At 41.4% G+C, this 26767-nt stretch overlaps 2 protein-coding genes across 8 annotated transcripts in view; one reads left to right on the top strand and one right to left on the bottom strand.

The window, feature by feature from the left end:
• Nucleotides 1-5257, top strand: part of LOC140494706 (transducin-like enhancer protein 4) — a 217021-nt gene extending 211764 nt beyond the window's left edge. For all 7 annotated transcript variants that reach the window (XM_072594216.1, XM_072594215.1, XM_072594211.1 and 4 more), the window contains exons 18-20: nt 2149-2299; nt 2706-2782; nt 3840-5257. In XM_072594216.1, coding sequence (XP_072450317.1) covers nt 2149-2299; nt 2706-2782; nt 3840-3947 — 336 coding nt within the window. In that variant the 3' untranslated portion in view covers nt 3948-5257. The remainder of the gene's footprint in view (nt 1-2148; nt 2300-2705; nt 2783-3839) is intronic.
• Nucleotides 5258-6954: 1697 nt separating this feature from the next.
• The window catches only part of LOC140494705 (transducin-like enhancer protein 1), a 167036-nt gene continuing 147223 nt past the window's right edge, over nt 6955-26767 (bottom strand). The window contains exons 17-20 of the mRNA XM_072594209.1: nt 23032-23179; nt 20185-20335; nt 13380-13456; nt 6955-10369 (exon numbers count right to left, since the gene is read on the bottom strand). Of these exons, the coding sequence (XP_072450310.1) occupies nt 10262-10369; nt 13380-13456; nt 20185-20335; nt 23032-23179 (484 nt within the window). The 3' untranslated portion in view covers nt 6955-10261. The remainder of the gene's footprint in view (nt 10370-13379; nt 13457-20184; nt 20336-23031; nt 23180-26767) is intronic.

Raw genomic sequence — 26767 nt, 5'->3', positions numbered from 1 at the left:
GGAGAAGAAAGGTCAATGTTAGCAAACTGACATAAAGATAATCCAATTACAACCAAGTGCCAGCTGTGGGGCATCTCTTACAACAAAGAGCATTGTAATTGTGTACAATCCAAAGCGAATCCTCCTGCTTTGCGTTTCCCCTCATAGCCTTATAGCCTTGTGTCCCCCTAGCTAACCTGAGAGAAGCCATTCTCTATTTACCTGCCCTATTATTAAAAAGTACACTAGTCTCCCATTCCCTGTGGTAATAAGGTTCTGTTCAGACACTGCTTTCAACTCTTTTCCTCTGTCTATTCTTGGCAAACGACTGTTGCCTCTGGAGAGTGCTGTGAACTCCATAACAGTAGGATGAAGCACGAGTTGTTACCAATTTGTCACCGATGCTGGAAGCAGTGAGAGCTCTTTGAAATGATAAATGAAGTATATCACATGAGATCCAAGTCTTTTGGTTTAAATTAAGTTCTTTTCCTTTTCGAGTAATATGCTGAACAACCCAGCAATAGCACAGTGCAGTAAAAGCAGAAAGGGCTGGAATTACTCAACAGATCTGGCAGCATCTTTGGAGAGAGAAACCCAGTCAATGTTTTTAGTCTAATTTCGAGTCTAAAAGGATACCTTTGAGATTTGGCAGAAGTCATACTGATCCAAAATGAGAAACCTGGTGCTCCAGTTTCCTCCCACAGTCCAAAGATGTGCAGGTCAGGTGAATTGGCCATGTTAAATTGACCGTATTGTTAGGAAGGGGTAAGTGTAGGGGTATGGGTGGGTTGCGCTTCGGCGGGGCGGTGTGGACTTGTTGGGCCGAAGGGCCTGTTTCCACACTGTAAGTAATCTAATCTAATCTAATCTACGCTATGCTGAAGACTTGCTGCAGCTTTCCAGGATTTTCAAATTTCCAGCATTCAATTTTTTTTTGTGAATGACACTTTTTAATTAATATTTGTCCTATGTGACACAAGTTAATGCCCAGTTATCACCATGCCTGCTGTGGAGAACTGTTGAGAAGCTGAGAAAAGCACATTTGCTAATCTGAAAGATTATTTGCAGCGATGTAAAGATATCCAACAGTAGCACAGACCACAGACAGTCATTCGGTTTAGTTTGCCAGTCTGCATTGGTGTCTTTTGATTAAAGCAACAAGAGAAGGTGTCAATCTCTAGGGTAGCCCAAGACTTTTCTAACTCTGTAGTTAGAAGCCTGTGCAGCTGTGGTTTGTTCAGAACAGTTTAACATCTGAAACTCAGGAGCATCATGACTCCCTGTCTAAGTCTGAGCAATTGAGGATGGATAACAAATAACTAATCAGTCAGAAGTCACATGACACCAGGTTATAGTCCAACAGGCTTATTTGAAATCACACAAACTTTTGGAGCACAGCCAGGGGCTGTTCGACTATAACCCGGTGTTGTGTGACTTCTGACTTTGTCCACCCCAATCCAACACCAGCACCTCCAAAAAATAAATCATCAATTTGATCAATCAGCTTGTTTATTCTAGCTATAACCAATACACCTACTTCAACCAAGATACGTTTGAAGAAACAGGTATCATTTGACCAAGTCTGCACCCAAAATGTTGACTGGACCTGTTGTCGAGGGTCAGTTAACTCAGTTGGCTAGGTGGCTGGTTTGCATTGTCCAATGATGTCACCAGCACAGGTACAACACCCATGGTGGCTACAGTCACCATGACAGTCCCACCCCACCCCACCCCACCCCTTTGCCTGAGGTGTGGTGACCCTCAGGTTAAATGTCATCTCTCTCTCTCTATTGAGAGGATGATCCTCTGTGACTATGGTGATTTTTGTTCTAAAACATTTCTTACTTTTAACACAACTTCCAATTTCTTTCTTGGCATCCATTATAAGGTTCGGTAAAAACATGAAATGGTTGATGTAGATTCTGTTGTCTGATCTATTATCATTTGTGTTAGCCAGTTAATGGAGCAGGTGATTGGTCTACAACTGCTCCATTTCATATTTCACAGCCAAGATCAAAAAGCAACCCATCTGCTGTCATTCAGGTACCTTGTTAATACATGTTGTAACTGGCCTTTAAGGTCAATGCACTGGGGTTGTAAAGGGATTGCTGAATAACAAGTTGATGATTAGTTAAGACATTGCTGAAAAGCCGATGGGTTCTGTTTCAGATTTTCTCCCTGGGGTACTGCCCGACTGGTGAGTGGCTGGCTGTCGGGATGGAAAGCAGCAACGTTGAGGTTTTACACGTCAACAAGCCAGACAAATACCAGCTTCACCTCCATGAGAGCTGTGTACTTTCACTCAAATTTGCCTGTTGCGGTAAGAAATGTCTCAAGTTTATCAGTCACCACGTTGTATAGAGCCGTGTATTAGATGTCATATCAGTGTGAACGTGTTTGCTTCCTGTTAGCTATAATACTACTGCTCCTTTTTAAAATAGTGGCTGGAGGGGTCTTTGACTTCTAAGGTGAATGTAAATAAGAGATGGCTTACATTAAGATGGCTCGTCCGAAACATAGCGCTGCTCAGTACTGTACTGGAGCTAGGACTGAGCTATAGCAGAAAAGCTGAGCTGGTAATAAAGGTCTCAGGAGTGCAGTGTGACCAGGTTGTTATTACCTCAATGATCAAACCAACATTGTTAGTTATTAAAGAAATACATTGCAAACTTAATATTTTAGAAACAAATCACAGTGCAAATCATAAATTTGATTTGATTTTTCAGGTAAATGGTTTGTAAGTACTGGAAAGGACAACCTCCTGAATGCATGGAGGACTCCATATGGAGCCAGTATATTTCAGGTACCTGTCTGTTAGGGAATAACTCCGATATCAAGGGCCTCACTTCTTAACAGGCTCCTTTTTGACGTACTGTATTCTGTGCTTGTTATTTTCCATTTGCTAACTTTTGTGTTCAATTCTGCTCATGGCCAGTGTTCCCAACTGGCATTTAAAGGCAGTCAAACCCCATCTGTATAGCCATAGCCTTTTGCTATCCTTTTATTGACACAGAAACAAGGAAACAGAACTAATGTTCATTAACCTACTCCACAGACAAAAACGTCATGAGGGCAGGCCCAGAATAATGGGGGAAATAAGCCTGCTAATAATACTGAATACTTCAAAATGCCACTGTTAAAAACAGCTGATTTGAGAACTGAATTAACAGTGCTTATACTGTGACCAAAATTATTTTCTTGCCAAGCTCCTAAAGACCTAAAATATTTGGGGAGAAAACCCCAAAGAACTGCTAATGCTGGAAATCAGAAACAAAAACAGAAATTGCTGGGAAAATTTAGCAGATTTGGCAGCATCTGTGGAGAGAAAGCAGAGTTAACATTTTGGGTTCCAATGACCTTTCTTCAGAGCATAGAAGTTCATTGCTTAATTATAATTATTCCTGTGTGGCACAATTTCCCACAAATGGGTGAGATAGAGATTCTCAAATCAACCTGTTCCAAGATGTTATTAAATGCCTCTGGAGCAGGTGGGAATTGAACCCAGGCCTCCTACCTCAGAGGCAGGGACATTACCACTGTGCCACAAGAGTGCCTCACAAATGGCCCTCGTATAGAGATAATAATAAGTGGCTTCAATGGCTATGATTGACAATGATAGTTCACCAGCATTCCCAATCCTAATAGCTGTGCCTGCTTTAGAATACCCCTCATGCAGCAGGGGCAAGGACACCAGCTACCGGATTTGGGACTGTCCAAGAGTTAAAACTGGAAGTGGGGTTGGTGGGGGTGGGGGGGTGGCGGACCTTTACATGCAAAAAAAAAAGAGAGGCTGACATGTTATGAGGCAATCGCTTTAAAAAAAACTGAGTTAGTCACACCATATGTTTTTTTCTCTCAAGTCAAAGGAATCGTCCTCGGTGCTGAGCTGCGACATTTCCGTGGACGACAAGTATATTGTCACCGGCTCGGGTGACAAGAAGGCTACAGTCTATGAAGTGATTTACTGAACAGCAACCCCTCAGCCAGCAAGAAATCTAAAGGGACACCCAGCTGTTAAGAACATTGTATTTAACTTGGGACAAAGTTCAGGACAACAACAGCTACTGCCAAAGCAGACTGCATTTGTACTGTTCAAGGCTGCAATATACTATAGAGCAAAACCTTCAGATGTTTAGGCAAAAGCAAACCAGGTGGGGCGTTTGTCTTGTTTATACAACATAGTGAATCGTAATTGTGAAAATGTACATACTTTTGGAAACAAAATGGTTTTGTGTTGGCCTGTTTAGCCACAAAATGATCATTCATGGATGAAGTCCTTTCTTTTATACTGTCTTTACCTTCAGCAAGCAGGAACTCCTGCTGAAGAAAGCCTTGGACTTAATATTGATTGACCACATCCACCACTGTATAGGGGACAAATGCACTGCGTAGAACTACTTTGTGATTTAAGCAACAGTCTATATGTGAAGTGTTGAATGTTATTGTCTGAGTAGCATCTCTAATTCTAGCATTGGTTTCTTTTTCATAAAACTCGTGCCACACACTTGTGCAGGACATTGCTCTACAAGGCATTACCAAAGGGATAAAAGTTGCTATTTAACTCTGCTGTCTTGTACTGTGATCACTCTCATCTCGTTTCCATCCAGTAATCATTCACGCCTTTCTGACTTAGAGTGGGAAAAAATATTGTTGGAAAGTCCATGCTGTGATTGTACCACTACAATATACTTTGCAACCAACGGGAGGTAGACATGGTGACGTCTTTGTTCTGCTCACGATATCCTCAGTTTACATCTTTGATGCCCAATGGAGATGGATTCAGATATCACTCTTGTTACTGTCCATATTTAATAACTAAAGATGAGGTTGTGGAGGCCTGTCTCCCTCCCCCCACCAGTAAGTTATTTCCTGGAGAATGCCTCAGTCTTGCAGTGCACTGTGCAAGTACAGATAATAAAGTGCTATTCCAAGAGGATTGGGATCAATGCATCGTCACAGTAAGGTGCCCCGTTCTGAACATGTGAAGTGAGTGTGTGCTTTTGTGAAGCTAGAGGAGGAAGATGAGTGATGCAGTGTCCTCCCTCGTGTGTGACTCAAAAGATGTAGGTTAAGGAAAAGTGAACAGAGAGACAGCGTGTATGATGTACTATAATATATTGCAGCTTCAAAAAATATTTTTTTTGGCACATGAATGTGCATTTCAAGAACAAGTTTCTCTTTTGTACAGGTCTATGTAAGTGAGTGACTGTAGAACACTGCTGTATAGTAAGTAAAAACACAAAAAAAATCCATTAAACATGCACCACTCTGCCCATCACTGTACTGTCTGTTGAGTGTTCCGTAACTGAAGAGGAAAAGCTAGAAACATAACTAGTTTTAAAAACAAAGCATAAACTATTATAAATATTTTAAATATAAATATAAGTGAATTCAAACTGACTTACTTAATAGAGTGACGTTTAGGTTAAAAGTTGAGACAAATCAATTGTCTGAGTGGACCATTTTGTGAAAGTGGCAATTATAATATCATTGGTTAAATGGAAGTCTATCCCCAAATAACAGACTGGCAGTCTTCTTTATAGAAACTTACAATATTCAAGAAGCTTGATGCCATCCAGGAGAAAGCAGCCATTGGTACCATATTTGCTCCTTCCATCACTGATGCTCCGTAGTAGCAGCTGTCTGTACTAGATATAAGATACACTGCAGAAATTCACCAAAGGTCCTTAGAAAACACCTTCCAAACTCTGCCATCTAGGAGGACCAGAGCATCAGATACATGGGTCAACACCACAAGTTCCTGAATGGCATTGTGGGTCTGACTGCAACGGTTCACCAAAGGCAGCTCACCATCGCCTTCCCAAGGGCACCTGGGCAATAAATGTTATCCCTGACTGAAATGCCCACGTCCCAGGGACAAATAAACAAAAAAAAAGCAAAATGCAACTGTTGCCAGTTGAGTGCAATTCTGCCACCGTGCAGAGTCATTTGATTTCAGCTGTGAAACAGGTTCTGCTGTTTCCATGCAACCACACCAATGGCACAGGACAAGAAAACCTGTTGGGAATTAAAGCATTTGGCACAGACTTGGTGAGATGTTGACAAAACAATATGCAGTACATCAATTAAGAAACAAAAGGTGTTTAATGGCAGTACACACTTGTTCATTTTAATATCAAAATCTGATGGCCCTAAACTTCCAATGGGAATATAGGTATTGTAGCTGTATAGATTGCAGTCACACCTCAGGATTGTGCAAAGGTGCCCTGGAAGTTCAAATTTCTGATGGGCAATTACCTGCCAGCTGGAAATCTCCAAAACATTCCAACTTTCCATTTGGTTTGGAGACTTGAGGGTTGCAACAGACTTAACTGAATAGTTAGCAGGAAGAGTTTAAACCTGCCCAAATTCAAAAGGTAGTTACTAAGTGGAGGCATTCTGTTCCCACCAGTCACTCAACGGAGTTAACATTTTGAATCCAATGATCCATTATCAGAAGTGGTTCTGAAGAAGTGTCATTGGACTGAAAGCATTAACTGTTTTCCACTTCACACTTGCTGCCAAACTTGCTGAGCTTCTCCAGCACTCTATGCTCCTTTCATACTTAAAGGAACCGGCTCTGAAAATCTGATTGACTAGAAGGCTAGTGGAAAAATAATGGCTTCACTTTTATGCCTCATCTGAAAGATGGCACCAGTGACAATGCACTGTGCCCTGAGTACAGCAGTGCCCATCTTCATTATATACTGAAGACTTGCAAAGCTGTTTGAACATGTAAATATGAAATCAATGAGTAATCTGGCACTGTTTTCCTGCCAATACCAGTGAAGGAACATTGGGCAAATTTGCAATTCATAGACTTATAACCAGCAGCAGTCTTCAGCAAAGATGGCCATCAACTTTATTGAAAGTTGGTTCGTGTTTAATTGGATGTGTGTATATTTTTGTGTTATCCAATTGCAATAGATCAGAAGTTCACAAGTCTGACTAAAGAGACATAACCGAAAATAGACATCACATACAAAATAGTTTATTGGGAACTTAAAGGAATAAACTACAAATTCATCCCAAACTGGGATGGAAAAGCATGAAAGATGGAAGGGTTCTGGACATTACAAATCACCATATTGGGCAACAAAAAAGAAAACGTGTATCACAGAAGAATTTAGCAATTTATCTCCTCCCTAAGAAAGGTTCGAGGCACAGTTATCAAAGAGAATATACAAGTGGATAATTAGGGCACAGTTAATGCATACACTCAGTCAATCAAGTTAATTGTGGAGGCAAAAAATAAAATGTGTAAACCTTCTGGCATTTTTACAGAGCCATAACAAGGGACTGACCCAAACAATGTATTGACCAGTTGCCCCATGGATCTGAACTGGTCAGATCTGGTGCTGACCACAGCACACTTGTTGCTGGAGATTTCACTGAAAAGAAAGAATGGTCTTCACAGTAACTTTGATGTTCCCATTCCTTTGCCATAGAGTGTACCATTCCCAATACAAGAACCAGAACATCTACATCTAGTTTTGGAATGGGCCAAAATGGGAACACGTGAGAGGAAGAAGGAAAGAGGTGTATAACATATTCAATAAATAGAAATAACAAATGGGGGGGGGGAAAGTGTTGAATAAAATACAGAAGAATGTGATAGCAGGACAGCTCAAGACTAAAATGAATCAAACCAAACAAGTCAATTATTTGGTTTATGCTTTGCCGCACATGCTATTCAGCAGGTTTTCCCAGATTTTCTGAAAGGAATCTAATTTTCTCATGATTTTCACACTCTGTGAAACCGCAAAGACACACAAAGTAGTCATTTCTCAGAGAATAGCTGCAGCCTTGGCTGTTTTCTCCAGAGGGTCAAAACTCCAAAGCTCATCAAGCATCTTTCTGCTTGTTTAAAAATAACTCAACAACTTAGAGGCAGTTTCTTTTGGTCCATCTGGAAAATGCAAAGAGTCATGGGGAATATTACGGAATGAAGTTGTGAGCGTTGTCAAAAGCTCTTTTGAAACCTCATGAGAAAGGATCTGTAGCTCAGGTCCCATGTTCTATTTAAAAGATCCCTTACAACCACATTACCTTCAAAAGACAATGAAAACAGCTCTGTTAAATGCACTTTTAGGTTATTAGTGAGCTATGCAGGCCATGAAGAACCTAGTTCAATCACTAACCTGTGCTGAGTTAACTCATTTCAGAGTTGGTTATAGTCCTACAATTGGCCTGAGGACTAATTTGGAAGGGACGGGCTGGATTGGGAAGCAAACAGTGTGAGGATTAGGTCTTGATTCTTACTCCTGTTTACCAGTGACCTCTGTTGAAAAGCAGATTGAGATGTTCATGACAGGATCTTACATGAAGGTAGTATCTTCCCAAGTCATGTATCCTTATACAGACACATTGGTAGGGTCAAACGCAACAGTCTGGGAAAAAAATACTGGAAAATTAATTGTGTGGAACTGTATGGCTGCAAGGAGTCGGCATTTTGAAGAATAGCGAGTTGCAGGGTGCTGGGACCAAACAACAGAAAACATGCCATTAGCATCATCATTTCTTTTAATGTCATGGGTGGGGCAAAAATGGAAGTGAAGACAAAAACACATTAAAAGTACATATCACACCAATCGCTCTCAAACTGAATGGCTGAGCCAGAGCTACGTCGCAAATTAAAAGTGAAAAGCATCATCCTGTTGCCTAGATGTTAATTGGACAGGGTGTTTCGCCTACAGATCATCTCATTGTCTCAAAACAAGTGGACACTTGCAAAAACCTATGCAAGAGTAAAGAAATCCAAATGCCTTTTCAAAAGAAAATGAAACACGATGACTCCTTTCCAAATCCAAGCTAGCTTGGCAACAGCGTTGTACGATCTTCCTGTTACTCAATGGCTATAAACTGATTTTCAGAAAACACAGAATAAATGTTCAGCTTCTTAACCCACTCAGACACAAATGGACTGTAATGGCCTGTGATCCTTCAGTTTAAATGATGTGGATTCCTCTCAGCTGTGCTGTACAGTACTCAGTTTGTTCACTCGCTCCTCAGCTGGACAACATGGGGCACAGATTTGCAAACTTTTTTTTAGGTGAATGAATAAAATTGATGGCTTGGATTGCTAGAAACAGTCTATTTCATAATATCACATTTATGGTCTACCACACTAAGTGCAATCGTTGTTCTCTCCTCCTATCACCACAAAAAATTACTTTTGAGTTTAACCAAAAGAGCGATTACTCCACATGATTTGGAGATGCCGGTGTTGGACTGGGATGGACAAAGTTACAAATCACACAACACCAGGTTATAGTCCAACAGGTTTAATTGGAAGCACTAGCTTTTGGAGCGCCGCTCCTTCCATCAGGTGGTTGTTGTTGAAGGAGCAGCGCCTTCAAAAGCTAATGCTTCCAATTAAACCTGTTGGACTATAACCTGGTGTTGTGTGATTTGTAACTTTGATTACTCCATAGTGTGACAATCATTTTGCACAATGGTGGTAGCTACATTCTTTGGCACAGCAGAGAATTAGCCATGCCAGGTGGTAAGCAAGAGCAAAACTGAATGATGAATGGGTGAACACAACCAGCAGTCAAATTATCAATGCAAGCAACTTCCTATATTCACATTTCAGCAGTGGTCTATGGGAAGTTTACATGTAAAAACACCAGCTTATAGTGATGGGGAGAGACATCAGGAAAGAGAAAGGTGCGCAAATTAAGGTTTAGTGTTTCACGCTGTCTGACAAATAACAAACAGCACACTGTAAAAAGATGCTTTTTCATAAATATGTTTTAAAACGCAACTCATCGCAAAAATCTTCAGACACAATGTTCAGTTTCTGTAAGGACCTTCTCCGATCCAGGGGCAACACACACTGTTGAAAGGAGTTACCTCTGTCTAAAAATTAAAATCAAGCAGCTTCAGATTTCTCCCCATCAAGTTATGAAACCCAACAGTGGATTTTAACATTACAAATAACAAAAAGGAACAATGAAAAAAATGTACAATTAATGTTACCCTAAACATTAACATCGAATCTAGAGTTAGTGGGACTGTGGAATCTTGAGTAACCCTTCCTCTTCAGGTGAACATCCACCATTTTGGTCTACTCATATATCCTCTTTCGTTAAAGCAAGTCAAAGTTAATTTCAACAACCAAGTCAAGGCCACATCAGAAAATCTTCCTGCGAGGACGAAAATTCCATTCAACATGATCCTTGGGTAATACGTTTCACTGATCCAGGTTCCAGGTCTCTTCTTCAATGTTAAAGGCTCCCTCCCCCCACAATCCCATCCCCTCCAATAAAGGTCTGAATCCTCAGTAAATTACTTCATAAACCGTGGCCTTCTTGTCCCCTGAGCCAGTAACAACATATTGGTCATCAACTGAGATGTCACAGCATAGTACAGATGAAGATTCTTTGGACTGAAAAGAAAATGAAAATCCTGTCAGTAACAACGGTAATGACTTGTCTATTTGATGTTCCCTCTAAGCCCACTTATTAATCATTCGGAGGTTGTGTGCATGCCCATTGATAGCCAGCTGCATTCCAAGCATTGACTTCAGGTTTCAGAAGCCAATGCTGCAAATGGACCTTGGAGGCCCATGCCCCAGGTCAGGTAATTAGAAGGAAAATTGCTTATGTTTAGATAGCACGTTTGATACATTAAGTCATCCCAAGTCCCTTGAGAAGAGTACAAAAAGAGGGTACAACACAGGAATGTGAAGCAGAAATAGAGCACAATATTTAACATTTTTATTGTAACTAACATTGTGGTTTCACCAACTGAATGCTTCCTGCATGAATTAATCTACATTTGAATAGGAAATGAGGTATGAAGAGAGACTGGATCAGTTAGAACTATATTCAGTGGAGTTTAGACGAATGAGTGGGTATCTCACGAGAATCCTATTAAATTCTAACAAGGTTAGACAGGGTGAACATCGGAAGGATGTTCTTGATGACCAGGGAGTCTAAAAACAGAGGTTATAGTCTGAGGACACAAGGTAGGCCATTTAGAAATGAGATGAAGAGAAACTTCTTCACCCAGAGAGTGGTGGGACTATGAAATTCTGCCACAGAACACTGAATGTTTCAAGAAGAAGTTAGCTAAAGTACTTAGGGCTAAAGGGATCAAAGGGTTTGGGGAGGAGGTGGGACCAGGATATGGAGTTGGATGACAAGCATGATCACAGCAAATGGACAAGTAGGCCTGAAGGCCTGAATGGCCTATTCCTGCTCCTGTTTTCTATGTCTCTGTGGTTCCACAGGCACTGACAACCATGACTGTGCCTCAAGGTCAAAATGATGAGCACTGTGCTATCCAAAGACAGTCTCATCTGAAACCTGCCATGTACCTACATAGCTTTTCCATCAGAAACCATTCAATATGAATCAGGATAAGGGGTTCTGTTGGTTTTTGCCCTTTCTTAATCAAAAGGCAGTGTGACAAATTGCAGCAGCACTATTGTTCCTACGGCTGAGATCAATTAACATGAGCCACTGTGCTATCAGACTTCAGCACAGGCATAGCGAACCAAATAGTCTCATTTTTCACTGTTAGCATATGTTAGGTGATGTATTTTTGGTTGGAAAAACATTGAAAGACAATATAAAACCGGCATTTGTTGGGCTTCAGCTGGAGTATTGTGTACAGTCTGTGCACAATATTACAGGAATGTATGAGAGAGTGCAGAAGCTGGGTCAGAATCCTGGAATTCTCTCCCTAATGGCATTGTGGGTCAACCCACAGCAGGTAGACCGCAGCAGTTCAAGAAGGCAGCTCACCACCACCTTCTCAAGGGGCAACTAGGGACGGGGAATAACAGCCAGCGATACCTGCATCCCACGAATGAATTTTCAGAAAGCAATTTACAAGAACGGTTCCAGGGATGAGGAATTTCAGTTATGAGGATAGATTGAAAGAATTAGGAAGAGAAAACGGCTAAGCAGGAATCTGGTAGAGGTCTTCAAAATTATGAGTGAATTGGATAGAGTGTACAGAGAGAAAATGTACCTTCTCGTAAAAGGAAATGGAGCAGGAGAGCACAGATTTTAAGTGACCTGCAAAAGGAGCAAACGTGAGTTGAGGAAAGAAACTTTGCTACACAACAATTAGTCACAGTGTGGAAAGCACTGCTGGGAAGTGTGGTGGAGCCAGGCTCAATTGAGATGGCATTGGGTGATTATTCTGGATAAAAATAATGTGCGAGGGAGTGGGGTAAATACAGGAGACTGGCATTAGACAATGATGCCCGTTTGAAGAGCCAGTGCTGATACAATGCCATGGACATTTCTGTAATTCTGTGGCATAGTCAGTACAGACCAGAAATCAAAACTTAACCATGGAGGAAGCAGAGTCTTTGAATATTTTATCTACAGGGTAGATAAATCCTTGATAAACATTGGGTGAAAGGTTGTCAGGGATTAGCAGGAATATGGAGAAATCAGGTCAGAGAGCAGTCTAGAGGGAACGAGCAGCTCACTCCTGCTCCTAGCTAATTTATTTGTAACCTGTAATTTTAGGAAACTTTAGATTGCACCTTCTTCTACCACTTACTTCAACTGTTATTCGAGAAGGCGCATGCTCCTTGTCCCTGTTTCAACAGCCAAAAGCATTAATCTTGGCCAAGCACACAATAGCTCTCCAACTTCCTCAACTGACTGAGATTAGGCAACTGAGATCAGAATGGGGATTGAGCCAAGAAACCCCTTGCCTTATCTGCCTGACGCAAGTGGGTAACCCTGTCACATTGTGCTTAATAACTGAATTAGCCCCAAGATATACATGGTAGGACCTGATTTTGAAAATAATAACTCTTGCTCTTGGCCAAGAATGCAATAAATTTTTACTGCTGCATGTGTGCAACAGACAAATTATCAGTCCGCCTCAAGCGATGCAAGTGTTTGTATGATGCATAGTGAGAAATCAAGGAAGAATTTCCCCTAAATTAACTGTAATACCTCGTTTTTGAAAACAAAAGACAATATGAAAAGTTCCTCAGGGACTGAAAATACCGGCAATGCCACTTTGCACAAAATATGCTACACAGGATGGTCAACTGTGAATGTGCAGGCATTATCCGATATCTCCCAAAATCTCAAGGTTCTCACAAAAGGACGGGAGTAAAATAAATCCATTAGGAGAGCTTGGCAAGGATATTTTAACCAAGGGCACATGTGCACATCTTTGCATTATTCAACAGCAACGTCAGCTCAATGTATATGAAAAGCTTTTTATGAATAAGTAGGTGCCAAACTTTCCTGACAACTGTTCCCATAAGATTTAATTTTCACTTCAGTTCCCCACAAGTTGTGAGTTAATTGACAAGATGTTTTCAACTCAGATGCGAACAGCATCTAAAACCATCAGGCATAAGCCACCTTCCCTGGCAGCCAACCCCAGTTCCAATCCCCTTCATGCTTGTTTCCTACCTGGAATATACTTGCTCCATACGGTACTCTCCATGCATTGAGAAGGTTGTCTTTTCCAGTGCTTACAAACCATTTACCTGAAATGAAGACGGAGAGAGTCAGCACACAAATGGTTTTGCACAGAACAGGGTTAGTCCCCGCCTGCAGGTGTTTACAAATGTGAGTCTCAACATCAGAAGCCCCTTTGTGAATCACACAGCAATGTAGTACTTATCCTCCTCTGGCACACAGTGGGACTTGGGGAAGAGCAGTTACAAATCTGACAGTATGAAAGAGTTGGATGTTAGCAAGAAGGTTCTCCAACTCAAGTCAGTACAACACTGCGTGTTCATTCACCTCCCTCAAATCAAGCTAAGTCATTTCTATAAGATTATTTTCTCAAGGAATCAAATCTTCAATTTACTTTTAACTTTTTATTCATTCACAGGATATGGGTGTCGCTGGCCAGGCCAGCATGTATTGCCCATCCCTAATTGCCCAAAGGGCAGATAAGAGCCAACCACATTTTGATGGGTCTGGAGTCTGTGTAGACCAGATCAGGTAAGGATGGTAGATTTGGGGCAGCACAGTGGCCCAGTTGTTAGCACTGCTGCCTCACAGCACCAGCAAACCTGGGTTTGATTCCACCCTTGGGTCACTGTCTGTGTGGAGTTTGAACATTCTTCCTGTGTCTGCGTGGGTGTCCTCTCACAGTTCAGAGATGTGCATGCTAGATAGATTAGCCACGGGGAATACAGGGTTACAGTGATGGGTCTGAGTGGGATGCTCTTCGGCAGGGGTCGGTGTGGACTCGATGGGCTGAGTGGCCTGAGTCCACACTGTAGGGATTCTATGATTTCCTTTCCAAAAAGCATTAGTGAATTAGCTGGGTTTTTATGACAATTGACAATAGTTACATGGCAATCATTCGATCAACTCTTTAGATCATGTTTTTGTATCAAATTCAAATTCTACCATCTGCCACAGTGACATTCAATCACTTTTCCCCAGTCCATTAGAGCTAGCATTCTGGATTGGCATTCCAGTGACATAACCACTCCACCACTTTAATTGCTGGATTGAAAATCTTCTTTAATTGACATCAAAACCATTCTTCGAAAGGTACTGATGATAATAAACTTTTATTTTTTCTGTCAACCCCACATATTGGTTATTTTTTAAGGTTCCCTGAATCTTTCAATAACCAAAATGAGGGACTGTAACAGAATTTACTCTCAGGCCATGCATCGGAGTAATACAAGAAAAATCCAATGAATATTTACCTTCCTTCCAATGGAAGAAGAAGAAACATCAAACACCAGCTTGACAGAGAGAACATCTCCTGTTTATCCAGTGACACCATTTTATCAAACAATCTCTAGTGCAATTATCGAGTTAAAACTGATTTAAGTGATTACTTAGAAGCACCATAAAATTTGTTGATCCATACCAGGATTAGTTAGAGTGAAGTGATCATTTCAAAAGGTTACCTTGAAGATGATTAAAAGTTCAGTTTGGGGCTAACATCAGTAACAGTCTCATGACACTTAGTTACTCAATGATACACTCACAGTGGAGCAGTACCTATGGAGTCCAGAGATGACCAAACTGCTTTGAATAGATTGCGGATCTGCCTACAGGAAGACAAAATCCCTTCTCTTTCCGAGGTTGTGTCTCAGGAATGGCTGTGCAGTATCGAAGCTCACTCAAAACTTTTTGTTGAAGTTTCAATGTAGACATCCAGCCATCCCTTGTTCACAGGAGAGCCAACCCCATTTCCAGCGTTTACAACTGGAACAGACAGCCTGAGAAAAGGTCTCACTTCTCCCAGTCTGACTGTTGGACCAACCAATTGCCTGCAGTCCATCCCTCAACAAAATCTGCTGCAATACATTCGAGGCTGGACTACTGCTTGGAAAATACAGTGTATAAAACCGCACACTGCAGTTTATTTGATTGCTTTGTAGATCAGGGCAAATCTTGGATATTGGCCAACAAGCTGTGTAACCACTCTAATCTGAGGTAATGTACAGCTTCTGTTCCCCATAAAAAGAATCAGCAAGACAACAGTGTGACATTTCCCTTGAGTTTTGCTCCTAATTTTTGGTAGGATCTATTGAGTCACATCAGAGGGTGCGAGACAAAGCAGTACTTCTGATTCCAAAGGCTCTTCAACATCATGTGATGGCAGTGATGGATGGAACTGCATGGAGAGCAACACAATGTCAACTAGTCAGGTTATGGGAACGTCAAACAGCTCTGAAGGCAGCACTCAATGGCTCATATCAACTCTCCTTAGCCAGTGGGGAATACAGAATCATCCTTTGACCATGATCAATTTTCCCTTCTCCTCGCCGTTCACCCACTATTGACTATTACCATTCAGCTCCTAGAATGTTCCCATCAAACATCACTAATCTAATCATCTCTCTCACCTTTAAAGGCACATTTTGAAACCCATCTCCAACTCAGCCATTGGTGTTGCCTCTCCATCCTTTCCTTGAGTTGGCATCCATTTCTTCCTCAGGATTTCCCCAGCAGCTTGTAACATTTTAGCCACAGTAAAGACCTGATACAAATGCAAGTTGGTGTTGTGCAGCAGATAGATATGATGCTACCTACACACACAACGGACAGCAATTTTCAAAAACGTTTTCCAAGATCTCTCTGCTCTTTCAGTACTGGCCTCTTCTGTATCCCTGATTTTAAAACAGCATACCAACGCTTCCTATGTCTTCAGCTATACTCAGGCTTCAGGTTTTGTAATTCTTTCCCTGAAGCTCTCAGCTCATTACTAGCTCTCTTTCCCTTCACTTAAGCAACTCATGAAACCCATCGCTTCTAGCTAATCTTTTCATCACCTTAAGTCACCTAACATAACTGAAGTCACCTTAAGACACCTGACAACTCAAGTCACCTTAGTCATCTAACCTCTCCTTAAATGGTTTTATATCCAATTTCGTTTGGCTGTGTAGTTGTGAAATTTCAGTGTGTTTGAAAAGAAGGCTACATAAATGTAAATTGCTGTTATTTGGCAATGCAAGAAGGATGAGGCAATGAGCCAGCATTCAATATTAAACCTTCATTGTGTCATTGACTGCTTCCCTATGTAATCAAGATGCATCCCTGATGCCTATCCACTTTGCCAACCAAGTGACTCCATCCCATCTGCCGGAGCAATGGAATGCAGGGCTCAAAGCAAGATGGGCTTAAAATCTCTGGCCCCATCAAACACCATCTTCTCGAAACACCATCTGAGACAAAAATTGAAAAGAGTCTGAAAATTTCCTGGCAATGTTAAAAGTAAATTGGCTGATATAATTGGAAAGGAGAGAGAAAACAAAATTTGCTACAGGCAGATATGAATGCAGCACTTATTTTTAGGAGGGATGCTTTCAAAATTCATTGATATCTCTTTGTTTGATAAGAAGAAGCAGGAGTAGGCCAGGTGACCCCAACAGCTGCCCCACCATTCAGTAAGATCATGGCTGGTCTTCTTCCTCAGCTACACTTATCCACAGTGTCTCCTTGGCTTTCAAATCTCTTGGGATCCAAAAAGGCTCAAGTTCAAAGCTGTAAGGTCTTTTTAATCAAATAATGTGTCTCAGAAAATCAGTGAGGGTGACAAGCAAATCTAATCGGACTAATAACTTAATTGAAAATTTGCTTTAAGAAGTTACAGCGGATTCAGCGCTAAGGCACGGAGGCTATGGAAATACGCTCGGAGCTCTGCAGCGGAGCCTAAATATAACCGAGGGATGCGGAAAGGAGGATGGGAGGCAAATCAGAAACTGAAGCAATTCTGCAAACATAATAATATACAATTAATTAACCTGAAGTGTACAATTAATTAAATGACTAGGCCATGCACAGTCTTTGGCCCTTTAGCAATTTAAAAACCAGTGACCTTTTTTAAAGTGACAGCTGAGAAAAAAATGCTTTCCTCAAATGAAATAATAAACTGAGCACAGCAAATATATAATTGCCTAAAACTGAATTAACCACAAATAGCTTGTATGCATATCAGTCAAGTGAAGACTGTATCAAGATATTCCTTCATTTTATGTGGCAGACTAGTTATTATGGAACAGAAATGTTTGCTTTATGCCCTGAGATGATCACAGTGAGGTATGCTAGGTCCCTCTAGTGGCAGAAAAACATGCTTCAAAAATCACTCATCGCTGGCGATGACAGTCCTCCTGCTCCCTCATTGGCTTGCACAGTAGATTTTATGTATTAATTTTCAAGTAATTTATCGACATGTTTTAATGAAATTACAAACTGTAGCCTCTACATCCATCGATGACTGTGATCCTCACTTTGTAGGTCTTGCAGGATACTAGGAATGAGACAATTCGTTGTTTCAAGTTCCCTTTAAAGTGACAAGTTAAAGCCAGCAACCATCTGCCTGATCACATCATAAATTCCAGGCTGCTGTGTGTAATCTGCAACTAAACACTGCAATCCTTTTACCTCCTGAGTAAAGAGTCATTGATGTGCACAATATCATGCCCATATTCCTCACAGGTTCAATTACACAAATGGTTCACTTATTCTTAAGTATGTCAAAGATACATAACACTTCAGTTGGAATTTTGCACTGAAGTATAAGTGGGCAGGTCCAAGGAAGGGTCACTCAATGCGAAACAGTAACTCCGATTTCTCTGCACAGATGCTGCCTGACCTGCTGAGCTTTTCCAGCAATTTCTGTTTTTGTTGTTGTGTATAGTTGGGCATTATAGAGGGCAGCACAGTGGCTCAGTGGTTAGCACTGCTGCCTCACAGCACAAGGATCCCAGGTTCGATTCTGGCCTCGGGCGACTATCTGTGTGGAGTTTGCACATTCTCCCCGTGTCTGCATGGGTTTCCTCCTTCAGTCCAAAGATGTGCAGGTTGGGTGAATTGGCCATGCTAAATTGCCCATAGTGTTAGGTGCATCAGTCAGAGGGGAATGGGTCTGGGTGGGTTACTCTTCCGAGGGTCGGTGTGGACGAGTTGGGCCGAAGGGCCTGTTTCCTGAAGGGGATCTAATCTAAATTATCTTGCTTCAATTCAGACCATTCTGCTGCACAAACCATCTGTTCTCTCTGACGCTGATCTCATTCATTTGTCTGTTTTGGTTGGCATACAGGTAGTAACATGACCTTGACAGTTTCGGCTCCTTTTTAATATCCAGCCCCATCCATCCTACCTAAGTTACCCAATGCGATAGGGCTTCAAATATTACTTTTGTGAAGAGTAAGGGGGCGAGAACTGGTGTAGTTCAGCAGGAATGCACCATAACCAGACTGCAACAGTACTGAGATGCACTGTTCTGTTGTCATATTGTCATAATGCTCTACTACTGAAATTAATCATCACAACTTGTTACAATGCCCATAGAGGCTGATAATGAGAACCCAAGATTCCTGGGAGCGTCAGAATTGGCTGTAATCTGGAATTTATGGATCAAGTGCTTAGTGCTTGAATCAGCCTATCAGGCAACCTATTCCTTGACCCATATTAAGCACTAACCCCAATCCCCCCAATGCCCTTTTCCAGCTAATACTCAAGTCTTTCCCAAAGTCAGAAGGAGATTAGCAACAATTAATCAGCTGGAAGTAAACATCGAGGGGCCACATTAGTCCATTTTCTTTTCTTCTCAATGGTGCCCAAATAGAAATCCTTGGCACATTCCAACATCCACAAATAGTACAAATTCAAATAATTGGAGGCCACATCGAGGACATCAACAGAGACAGTGCTGTAATTACCAGCCCAAACAGGCAAAGAGCTGCTACCACCCACCTCCCTCACAAGTCACTCTAGAGGTTTCATCTGTAATATGCAGTACTTCATCTTAGCAGCAAGCTTATTTCACAGAAACTGTGTGCAATTGGAGAAGAAAAGATACTGACTTTCAGAATTAAAAGCCGTGAAACCACTAAGATGGGTGTTTTAAAAGATTTTCCACTTCTGGAGTTTTAGAGAATAAGTGAGTGGGAGAAACAGTGGAGCAAGTTCCAAGTTCTCAGGTTAAAAATATGAGTGGTTATTAGTAATCAATCAATCTGTTACTTTCACCTTCCTACTGGATCACATTATAAACAGGTCAGTTCAGCCAGCAGCAATGTTCTCAAAGGAATAGAAGAGTAGAAATGAACGGAAGCTACACTTCAAAGCTGCCACTAACAAATGAAAAGGCTCAAGTTTAAAACCACTCTGAAACCACATTCTGAAAGCCACATTTCAGGCAGGAGACAATGGCCTAGAATGGGGTGTAACATAGATTCCAAATGATACCTAGGGTTATAAAAGTTAAGTATGCAGACAGGTTGTATGGGAAAGTGAATGCATGATCTACTGTAGGTGTTGGAGCAAAGGAGTTTTTATGGGGAAAGAAAGAAACGACTTGCCCTCAGGGTGGTGCACTGAGCCCAACCTCAAAGAAACAGTGGTTAAAGTTAAAGCTGGGTCATTCAAGTAAACGTTTTTTCCACAAAATAAAGAGGCAATCTGTAATTCTCTCCTCACAAGACCTGTCAAATATCATTACTAAAATTAAAAAAAAGAGTTTTGACAGCCTAGATTATTAATGGTCCTTTCTCTGCACCTTCTCTGTAGCTGTAACACTACATTCTACATTCTGTTCTATGATCCCGATGTACTTGTGTAAGGTACAATTTGTCTGGTTAGCATGCAAAACAATGCTTTTCACTGTATCTCGGTACATGTGACAATAATAAATCAAATCAAATCAAAACCTGGAACTAAAGCATTTAGATATATTTAACGTACAGGTTAGCCATGAACTAACATAACGGTGGAAAAGAAAATCAGTGCTTACCGCAATAAGCAAATTTGAGTGACAGAACACAACTCTCATGAAGGTGAAGCTGATATTTATCCGGTTTGTTGACATGTAAAACCTCTACATTGCTGCTCTCTGTGCCAACAGCCAGCCATCCCCCTGTTGGGCAACAGCCCAGTGCAAAGATCTGGGGAAACAAGAAATAAAAACAGGTATTAAATGCCAGCTTTGTCTTCAAACACAACAATCTACCCTCATAAGGTTAGATGCATATTGACTGGAGCAGACTGGGGAAGAGTCCTAGTTAGCTATAACCAGAATCTACTGAAATATTATCAAATCACAAAGCAAAAGGAGGAAATTGGAGGCCTTTTGGGTTGTTAGAAACAGAAACGGTGTTGCTAAATGCAAGGTAAAGCAACCGTCTCAAAGCAGCTGCCTCTTCATTTTTGCGGATTCCATGACTTTTCTATGTAGCATCTTAAGAACAATTGGACTAGCATGCCTTGGTATAATCTATATCACAACACATGCATACATGGAAGATGTCTTAAAAAAGGGAATCTGAAGAACTGCCATTTCTGCCTCAGAATAAACTTATGGTTCAAGCTATTTGTCACAATAGCTTTTAAAGTCAATAGATGAATGAATTTAAGAGGAACTTATCCACTTTCCATTTCAATACTAGTTCATATTAATTGTCATAAATTAATTTAGATCAAATATTTTGAATGTGCTATTAGAGTTAAAACATCACTTCTCTTTATGAATCAAAATAAGGTCATACAGCTAAAGCCCTGGAATTATTGTTTGCACAGGTCAGCTACAGAATTTCAAGAAAATCACATTAGAAGCAGTAAGGTTAGCTTGCCTAATAAATAACACAATATTGCATAATTTTTCTGTTCACAACTTCTAACTACTCAACACTCAATATCTCAACACTAAAACAGTCCAGCACAAGCAAAATTCCAAACTTTCAGAACATTACCGAGATCTTAAATTTAGTGAAATATGAGACAGTGATGCTATTGACCTGTCCAGTTGCTTGGAAGTGCAAGGTGATCAAATCTCAATGACTATAAAGGAATCAGTAAATCTCCAGAGTCCTAAGATTTGGATTCCCACTTGAGATATTAAATATTGAGTTTTTAATCCACTACAAAGGTCTTGTGTCACAGTGGATAGTGTCCCACTGGGCCAGAAACTTCAGGTTTGAATCCCACTCCAGCACTTGATGATCATGGACGTTGCATACATACCTTGACCAAACATGTTTTTTTTGATTCATTCACAGGATGAGGCATCACTGGCTAGGCCAGCATTTATTGCCCATCCCTAATTACCCAGAGGGCATTGCTGCGGGCCTGGAATCACATGTAGGCCAAACCAGGTAAGGATGACAGTTTCACCTCCCTAAAGGGCATTAGTGAACCAGATGGGTTTTTCCTGACGATTGGCAATGGATTCATGGACATCATTAAACTCTTGATTCCAGATTTATTTTTAGATTGAATTCAAATTCCACTATCTGCCGTGACGGGATTCAAAGCTGGGTGCCCAGATTAGCAATCCAGCAACTATACCTCTAGGCCATCCATTTGCACCAGGAAGGAGCGGACAAAGATGCTATGGAACATGATGGATTTACTCAAATGCATCACATCACAGAACGGATGACTATGGCATGGTTCTCACCATTTAACATCCTCTTCCACATTCCTGACCTGGACTGGCGCTCAAGATGAAGACCCTGCCCAGAAACCAGTTGCTTTCACAAACAAATAAGGTGGAAAGAAAGGGCAACAACACAACAGCAGGTCTTGTCTTCCTTGTGACCAATTTTCCAGAATTGAGAGAAGTGTTATCAGGAATGAAGGCGTGCCTCAAAGAATGCAACGGCCTTGTGGTATTATTGCCAGACTGTTAATTTAGAGAACTGGGAACCCAGGTATGAATCCCACGATGGCAAATGGTGGAATTTGAATTCAATAAAAATCTGGAATCTGTCTAACGATGACCATCAATCGATTGTCAGAAAATTGGTCACAAGGAAGACAAGACCTGCTGTTGTGTTGTTGCCCTTTCTTTCCACCTTATTTGTTTGTGAAAGCAACTGGTTTCTGGGCAGGGTCTTCATCTTGAGCCCAGTCCAAGTCAGGAACGTGGAAGAGGATGTTAAATGGTGAGAACCATGCCATAGTCATCCATTCTGTGATGTGATGCATTTGAGTAAATCCATCATGTTCCATAGCATCTTCGTCTGCTCCTTCCTGGTGCAAATGGATGGCCTAGAGGTATAGTTGCTGGATTGCTAATCTGGGCACCCAGCTTTGAATCCCGTCACGGCAGATAATGGAATTTGAATTCAATCTAAAAATAAATCTGGAATTAAGAGTTTAATGATGTCCATGAATCCATTGCCAATTGTCAGGAAAAACCCATCTGGTTCACTAATGTCCTTTAGGGAGGGGAAACTGCCATCCTTACCTGGTCTGGCCTAGATGTGACTCCAGACTAACAGCAATGTGATTGACTCTTAACTGGCTTCTGTGCAATTTGGATGAGCAATGCTAATTGCTAAATAGACAGGCAGGAGGCGGGACAAACACAGCAAGCCCAGGCAGAATCAGGAGGTGGAGAAGTCATGTTTCAGGTGTAACCCTTCTTCAGGATTGGGGTGGGTGTGGGGGGAGCTACAGATGTCACAGAGTTGTGGCAGTGAGAAAGGGACTCACTGAGTGCAGGTCTGAGGGAGCCAGAGAATTGCTAGCCAGCAATGCCCACATCCCATGAGTGAATCAAAAAAAAATCCTCAGGATTAAAAATATATTGGAAGGGGTCAAGTAAGCTTCCTCAGAGTAGTCAGGAGACATTATATACCTGTGAGGCAAAATCATGCTGATGCACCTGACGCCCCTCCCTCAGGTCCCAGCACCTGACTGTGTTGTCCAGTGCTCCAGTCCATAGCTTGGTCCCATCATTTGAAATGTCAGTGCAGCTGACGCCGTCAGAGTGGCCTTGGAACTGCCTGAGTTTTAAAAAAAAAGAGAAATGAAAATTATAAATTTCAAAACATTTACATCCAAATTTCCTAATGCTTAATTCCAACCCACTCCCCCATAAAAAAAACAAACCTGCACTTAAAAGGAGTCATTGAAAATCAATGATCACTGACCAAAAGTACACAAATGTTACCATGTCTGCAGAATCCAAATACGAATTCCATTGCAAGAATGCACATCATCATGACTGACTTAGCATTATACCAATGAGTGCTTCGTTAAATGTACCTTAACGGCTCAACTTTAAAAGTGACTTAGAGTCATACTCATAGAGATGTACAGCATGGAAACAGACCCCTCGGTCCAACCTGTCCATGCCGACCAGATATCTCTCCTCAAACTCTTTCAATTATGTATACAGACCCTTTACAGTCTCCAGTTCATCAATAAGAATATGATTCACCAAACGTAAAGAAAATATGAACAAAAATGTCTGGGCAAACATATTTTTATTCAGTGCACGGTTATGCTCTGCCATCAGTTGTTCTCCTGAATTACTTTGTAACTCCAAACAGTGGGAGGTGCAAAGATTACAGCCCAAGAAAACTTGCCCCTCCTGTGGGAAAGCTGTTTGACCTCAATTGTCACCCCCTGTCGTCTGCACAATAAGTGATTAAGTGTTGGTGGGTAGTGTGAGGGAGTTGGAATTTATGAAGCACTATCCAATTGCATCAGATTAGCCAAATGGAATCTGCAGTATTCCACACAAACCTGGTGACCTCAAAAGGATCCACATGTTGAATGCAAGCAGCTTCGCACATTGGCATCACAGGCATTTTGGAACAATATATTGTCTTTATGGATGGACCATAAAGTACTTACTGACAAAGTGAACCTTTAATTACCTTAAGGTTAAATAAAAAGACATGCAGCCAGGAGAATGACTGCAAATGTAAATTCAGTGGCTGTCTGGAGACAGCAAGAGAAAGAAATCCTGGAATGTCTTATCTGACGAGGCGTCAAAAAGGATGGATTTAACAGGGGAGACATGCACTACAACATGAACCATAATCTTCAGGGAGTTATCACAGACTATGCACATGATGGGAGAAAAGAGTACAGTCTGAGGAAGAGACTACCCCTTTCAAGCATGTACACGTGGTTAAAAGCATGTACACGTGTGTTAGTGAGCTCAGGGGCTCGTGTCTGCATTGGCTGAGGGACTTGTATACTAGCATGTCTTTGAATGCTCATGTGCTGGAAAAGTCACCATCAAAGAACCACTCACTAGCCACCTCTGCATTACAGGTAAAAAAGACTGTTGCTCAAGTACTAGAAATCAGCTGCTTACAAACCAGTCAAAAGGAAACAGGGTGAAAGTAGGACTTCTGTGCTTGGAGTGTTGTTAACCAAACATTGCCAAAAGGAAATGGGGTAAAATCATTTCAATAACCTGCAATGTTAAGAATCTTAAGATTGACTGTTTAGCCAGCAACATTGCACAATATGCCATTAACCAAGAGTGTAGCTTCATATATTTTCAAATGTGTTTTTGGATTCACTTTTCATTTCTAAAATTAGCTCTTCTTAAAATGTAAATTTACTTAATCTGGGAGAAAGGTACCAAGGGAGGGGATCCAGAGTGAATTAACTTTGTTCTGAACAACTGAGGGAACAGATGAATAAAGAAGGGGAGCCAGTTCTATCTCTCCTCAGTCAGGAGCTCGACAATCTGGGATATCTCATCTGGAACCCTGATAACTTGGTAGCTTCGCCCCAGGTCTGGGGGGTAACATGTTATGAGATAAGAACTGCAATGTACAGTAGATGAGAGGGTTGAGGAGTTGGTGTTTGATGGCATTTAAGGGTAAGGCATTTTAGTACAATTCTAAAGAAGAATTCCTAACTCAGCTTATTAAACAAAAAAATCAAAGGGAAAATATAATGCAAACTAACTCCTCCATAGATATTTCACATGTATAGACATAAATAAATTACTTTGGAGGATTTGAGATACAGGAACAAGCTGGGACTAATTTTCCCTGGAGCGTAGGAGGTTGAAGAGAGACATTATAAAATCACGAGAGGCATAGACAAGGTGAATAACAAAGGTCTTTTCCCAAGGATGGGCGAGTCCAAAACTAACGGACATATTTTAAGGTGAGAGGAAAAGGAATTAAAAGGGACCTGAGGGATAACTCTTTCCACACAGAGGCTGAGTCATATGTGGAATGATCTGCATATAATTGATACAGGTACAGTTACAATATTTGCAAGACACTTGGACAGGTATGTGAAGAGGAAAGGTTTAAAGGGATTTGAGGCAAACACAGGCAAGCAGGACTAGTTTAGTTTTGGGAAACTTTGGGAAGTTTAGTTGGACAGAAGAGTGGTTGGTCTAGGGTTTATTGCCCGTCCCCAGTTGCCCTTGAGAAGCTGGCTTCCTGAAATGCTGCAGTCCATGTGCTGTTGGATGACCCACAATGCCCTTAGGGAGGGAATTCCAGGATTTCGACCTAGCAACAATGAAAGAACAGCAATATATTTCCAAGTCAGGATGGTGAGCGGCTGGAGAGGGACTTGCAGGTACTGGTGTTCTCATGTATTTGCTGCCTTTGTCCTTCTAGATAAAAGTGATTATGAGTTTGGAAAGTGCTGTCTGAGGATCTTTGCTGAATCTCTGCAATGCATCTTGTAGACAATACACACTGCTACTACTGAGCGTCGGTGGTGGATGAAGTGGATGCTCGTGGCTGTCGTGCAAATCAAGCGGGCTGCTTCGTCCTGGATGGTATCAAGCTTTTTGAGTGTTGTTGGAGCTGCACTCATCCAGGCAAGTGGGGAGTATTCCATCACACTCCTGACTTGTGCCTTATAGATGGTCGACAGGCTTTGGTGAGTCAAGAAGTGAGTTACTCGCTGCACTGTTCTGAGCCTCTGATCTGCTCTTGGGGCCACTGTATTTATGTGGAGAGTCCAGTTGAGTTTCTAGTCAATGGTAACCTTCAGAACGATGATTGTGGGGGAATTCAGTGATGATAACACTATTGAGTGTCAAGGGATAGTAGTTAGATTATTTCTTATTGATGATAGTCATAGCCTGGCTTTTACCACTTGTCAGCCCAACCCTGGATACTACCCAGATCTTGTGGTATTTGAACATGGACTGCTTCAGTATCTGAGGAGTGTAGAATGGTGCTGAACATTGCACAATCATCAGTGAACATCCCACTTCTGGCCTTATGATGGAGGGAAAGTGGTTGATGAAACAGCTGAAGATGGTTGGGTCTAGGACACTAACTTGAGGAAAAACTGGAGATATGTTGCTGAGCTGAGATGACTGGCCTCTAACAACCACAACCATCTTCCTATGTGTTAAGTATGACTCCAACCAATGGAGAGTTTACCCCTGATACCTATTGATTCCAGTTTTGTTATCACTCCTTGATGCCACATTCAACCTTGGGTGAACGCAGCCTTGGGTGCTATTCTCAGCTCCCCTCTGGAATTCAGCTCTTTTGAGCATGTCTGAACCAAGGCTGTAATGAGGTCAGGAGCTAAGTGGTCCTGGTGGAACCCAAACTGGGCGTCACTGAGCAGGTTATTGCTGAGCA

Source organism: Chiloscyllium punctatum, chromosome 24 (genome assembly GCF_047496795.1).
Source record: "Chiloscyllium punctatum isolate Juve2018m chromosome 24, sChiPun1.3, whole genome shotgun sequence".
Lineage (NCBI taxonomy): Eukaryota > Metazoa > Chordata > Chondrichthyes > Orectolobiformes > Hemiscylliidae > Chiloscyllium > Chiloscyllium punctatum.
Note: the sequence above shows the minus strand (reverse complement) of the source record. Positions and strands in the feature narration are given on the sequence as shown.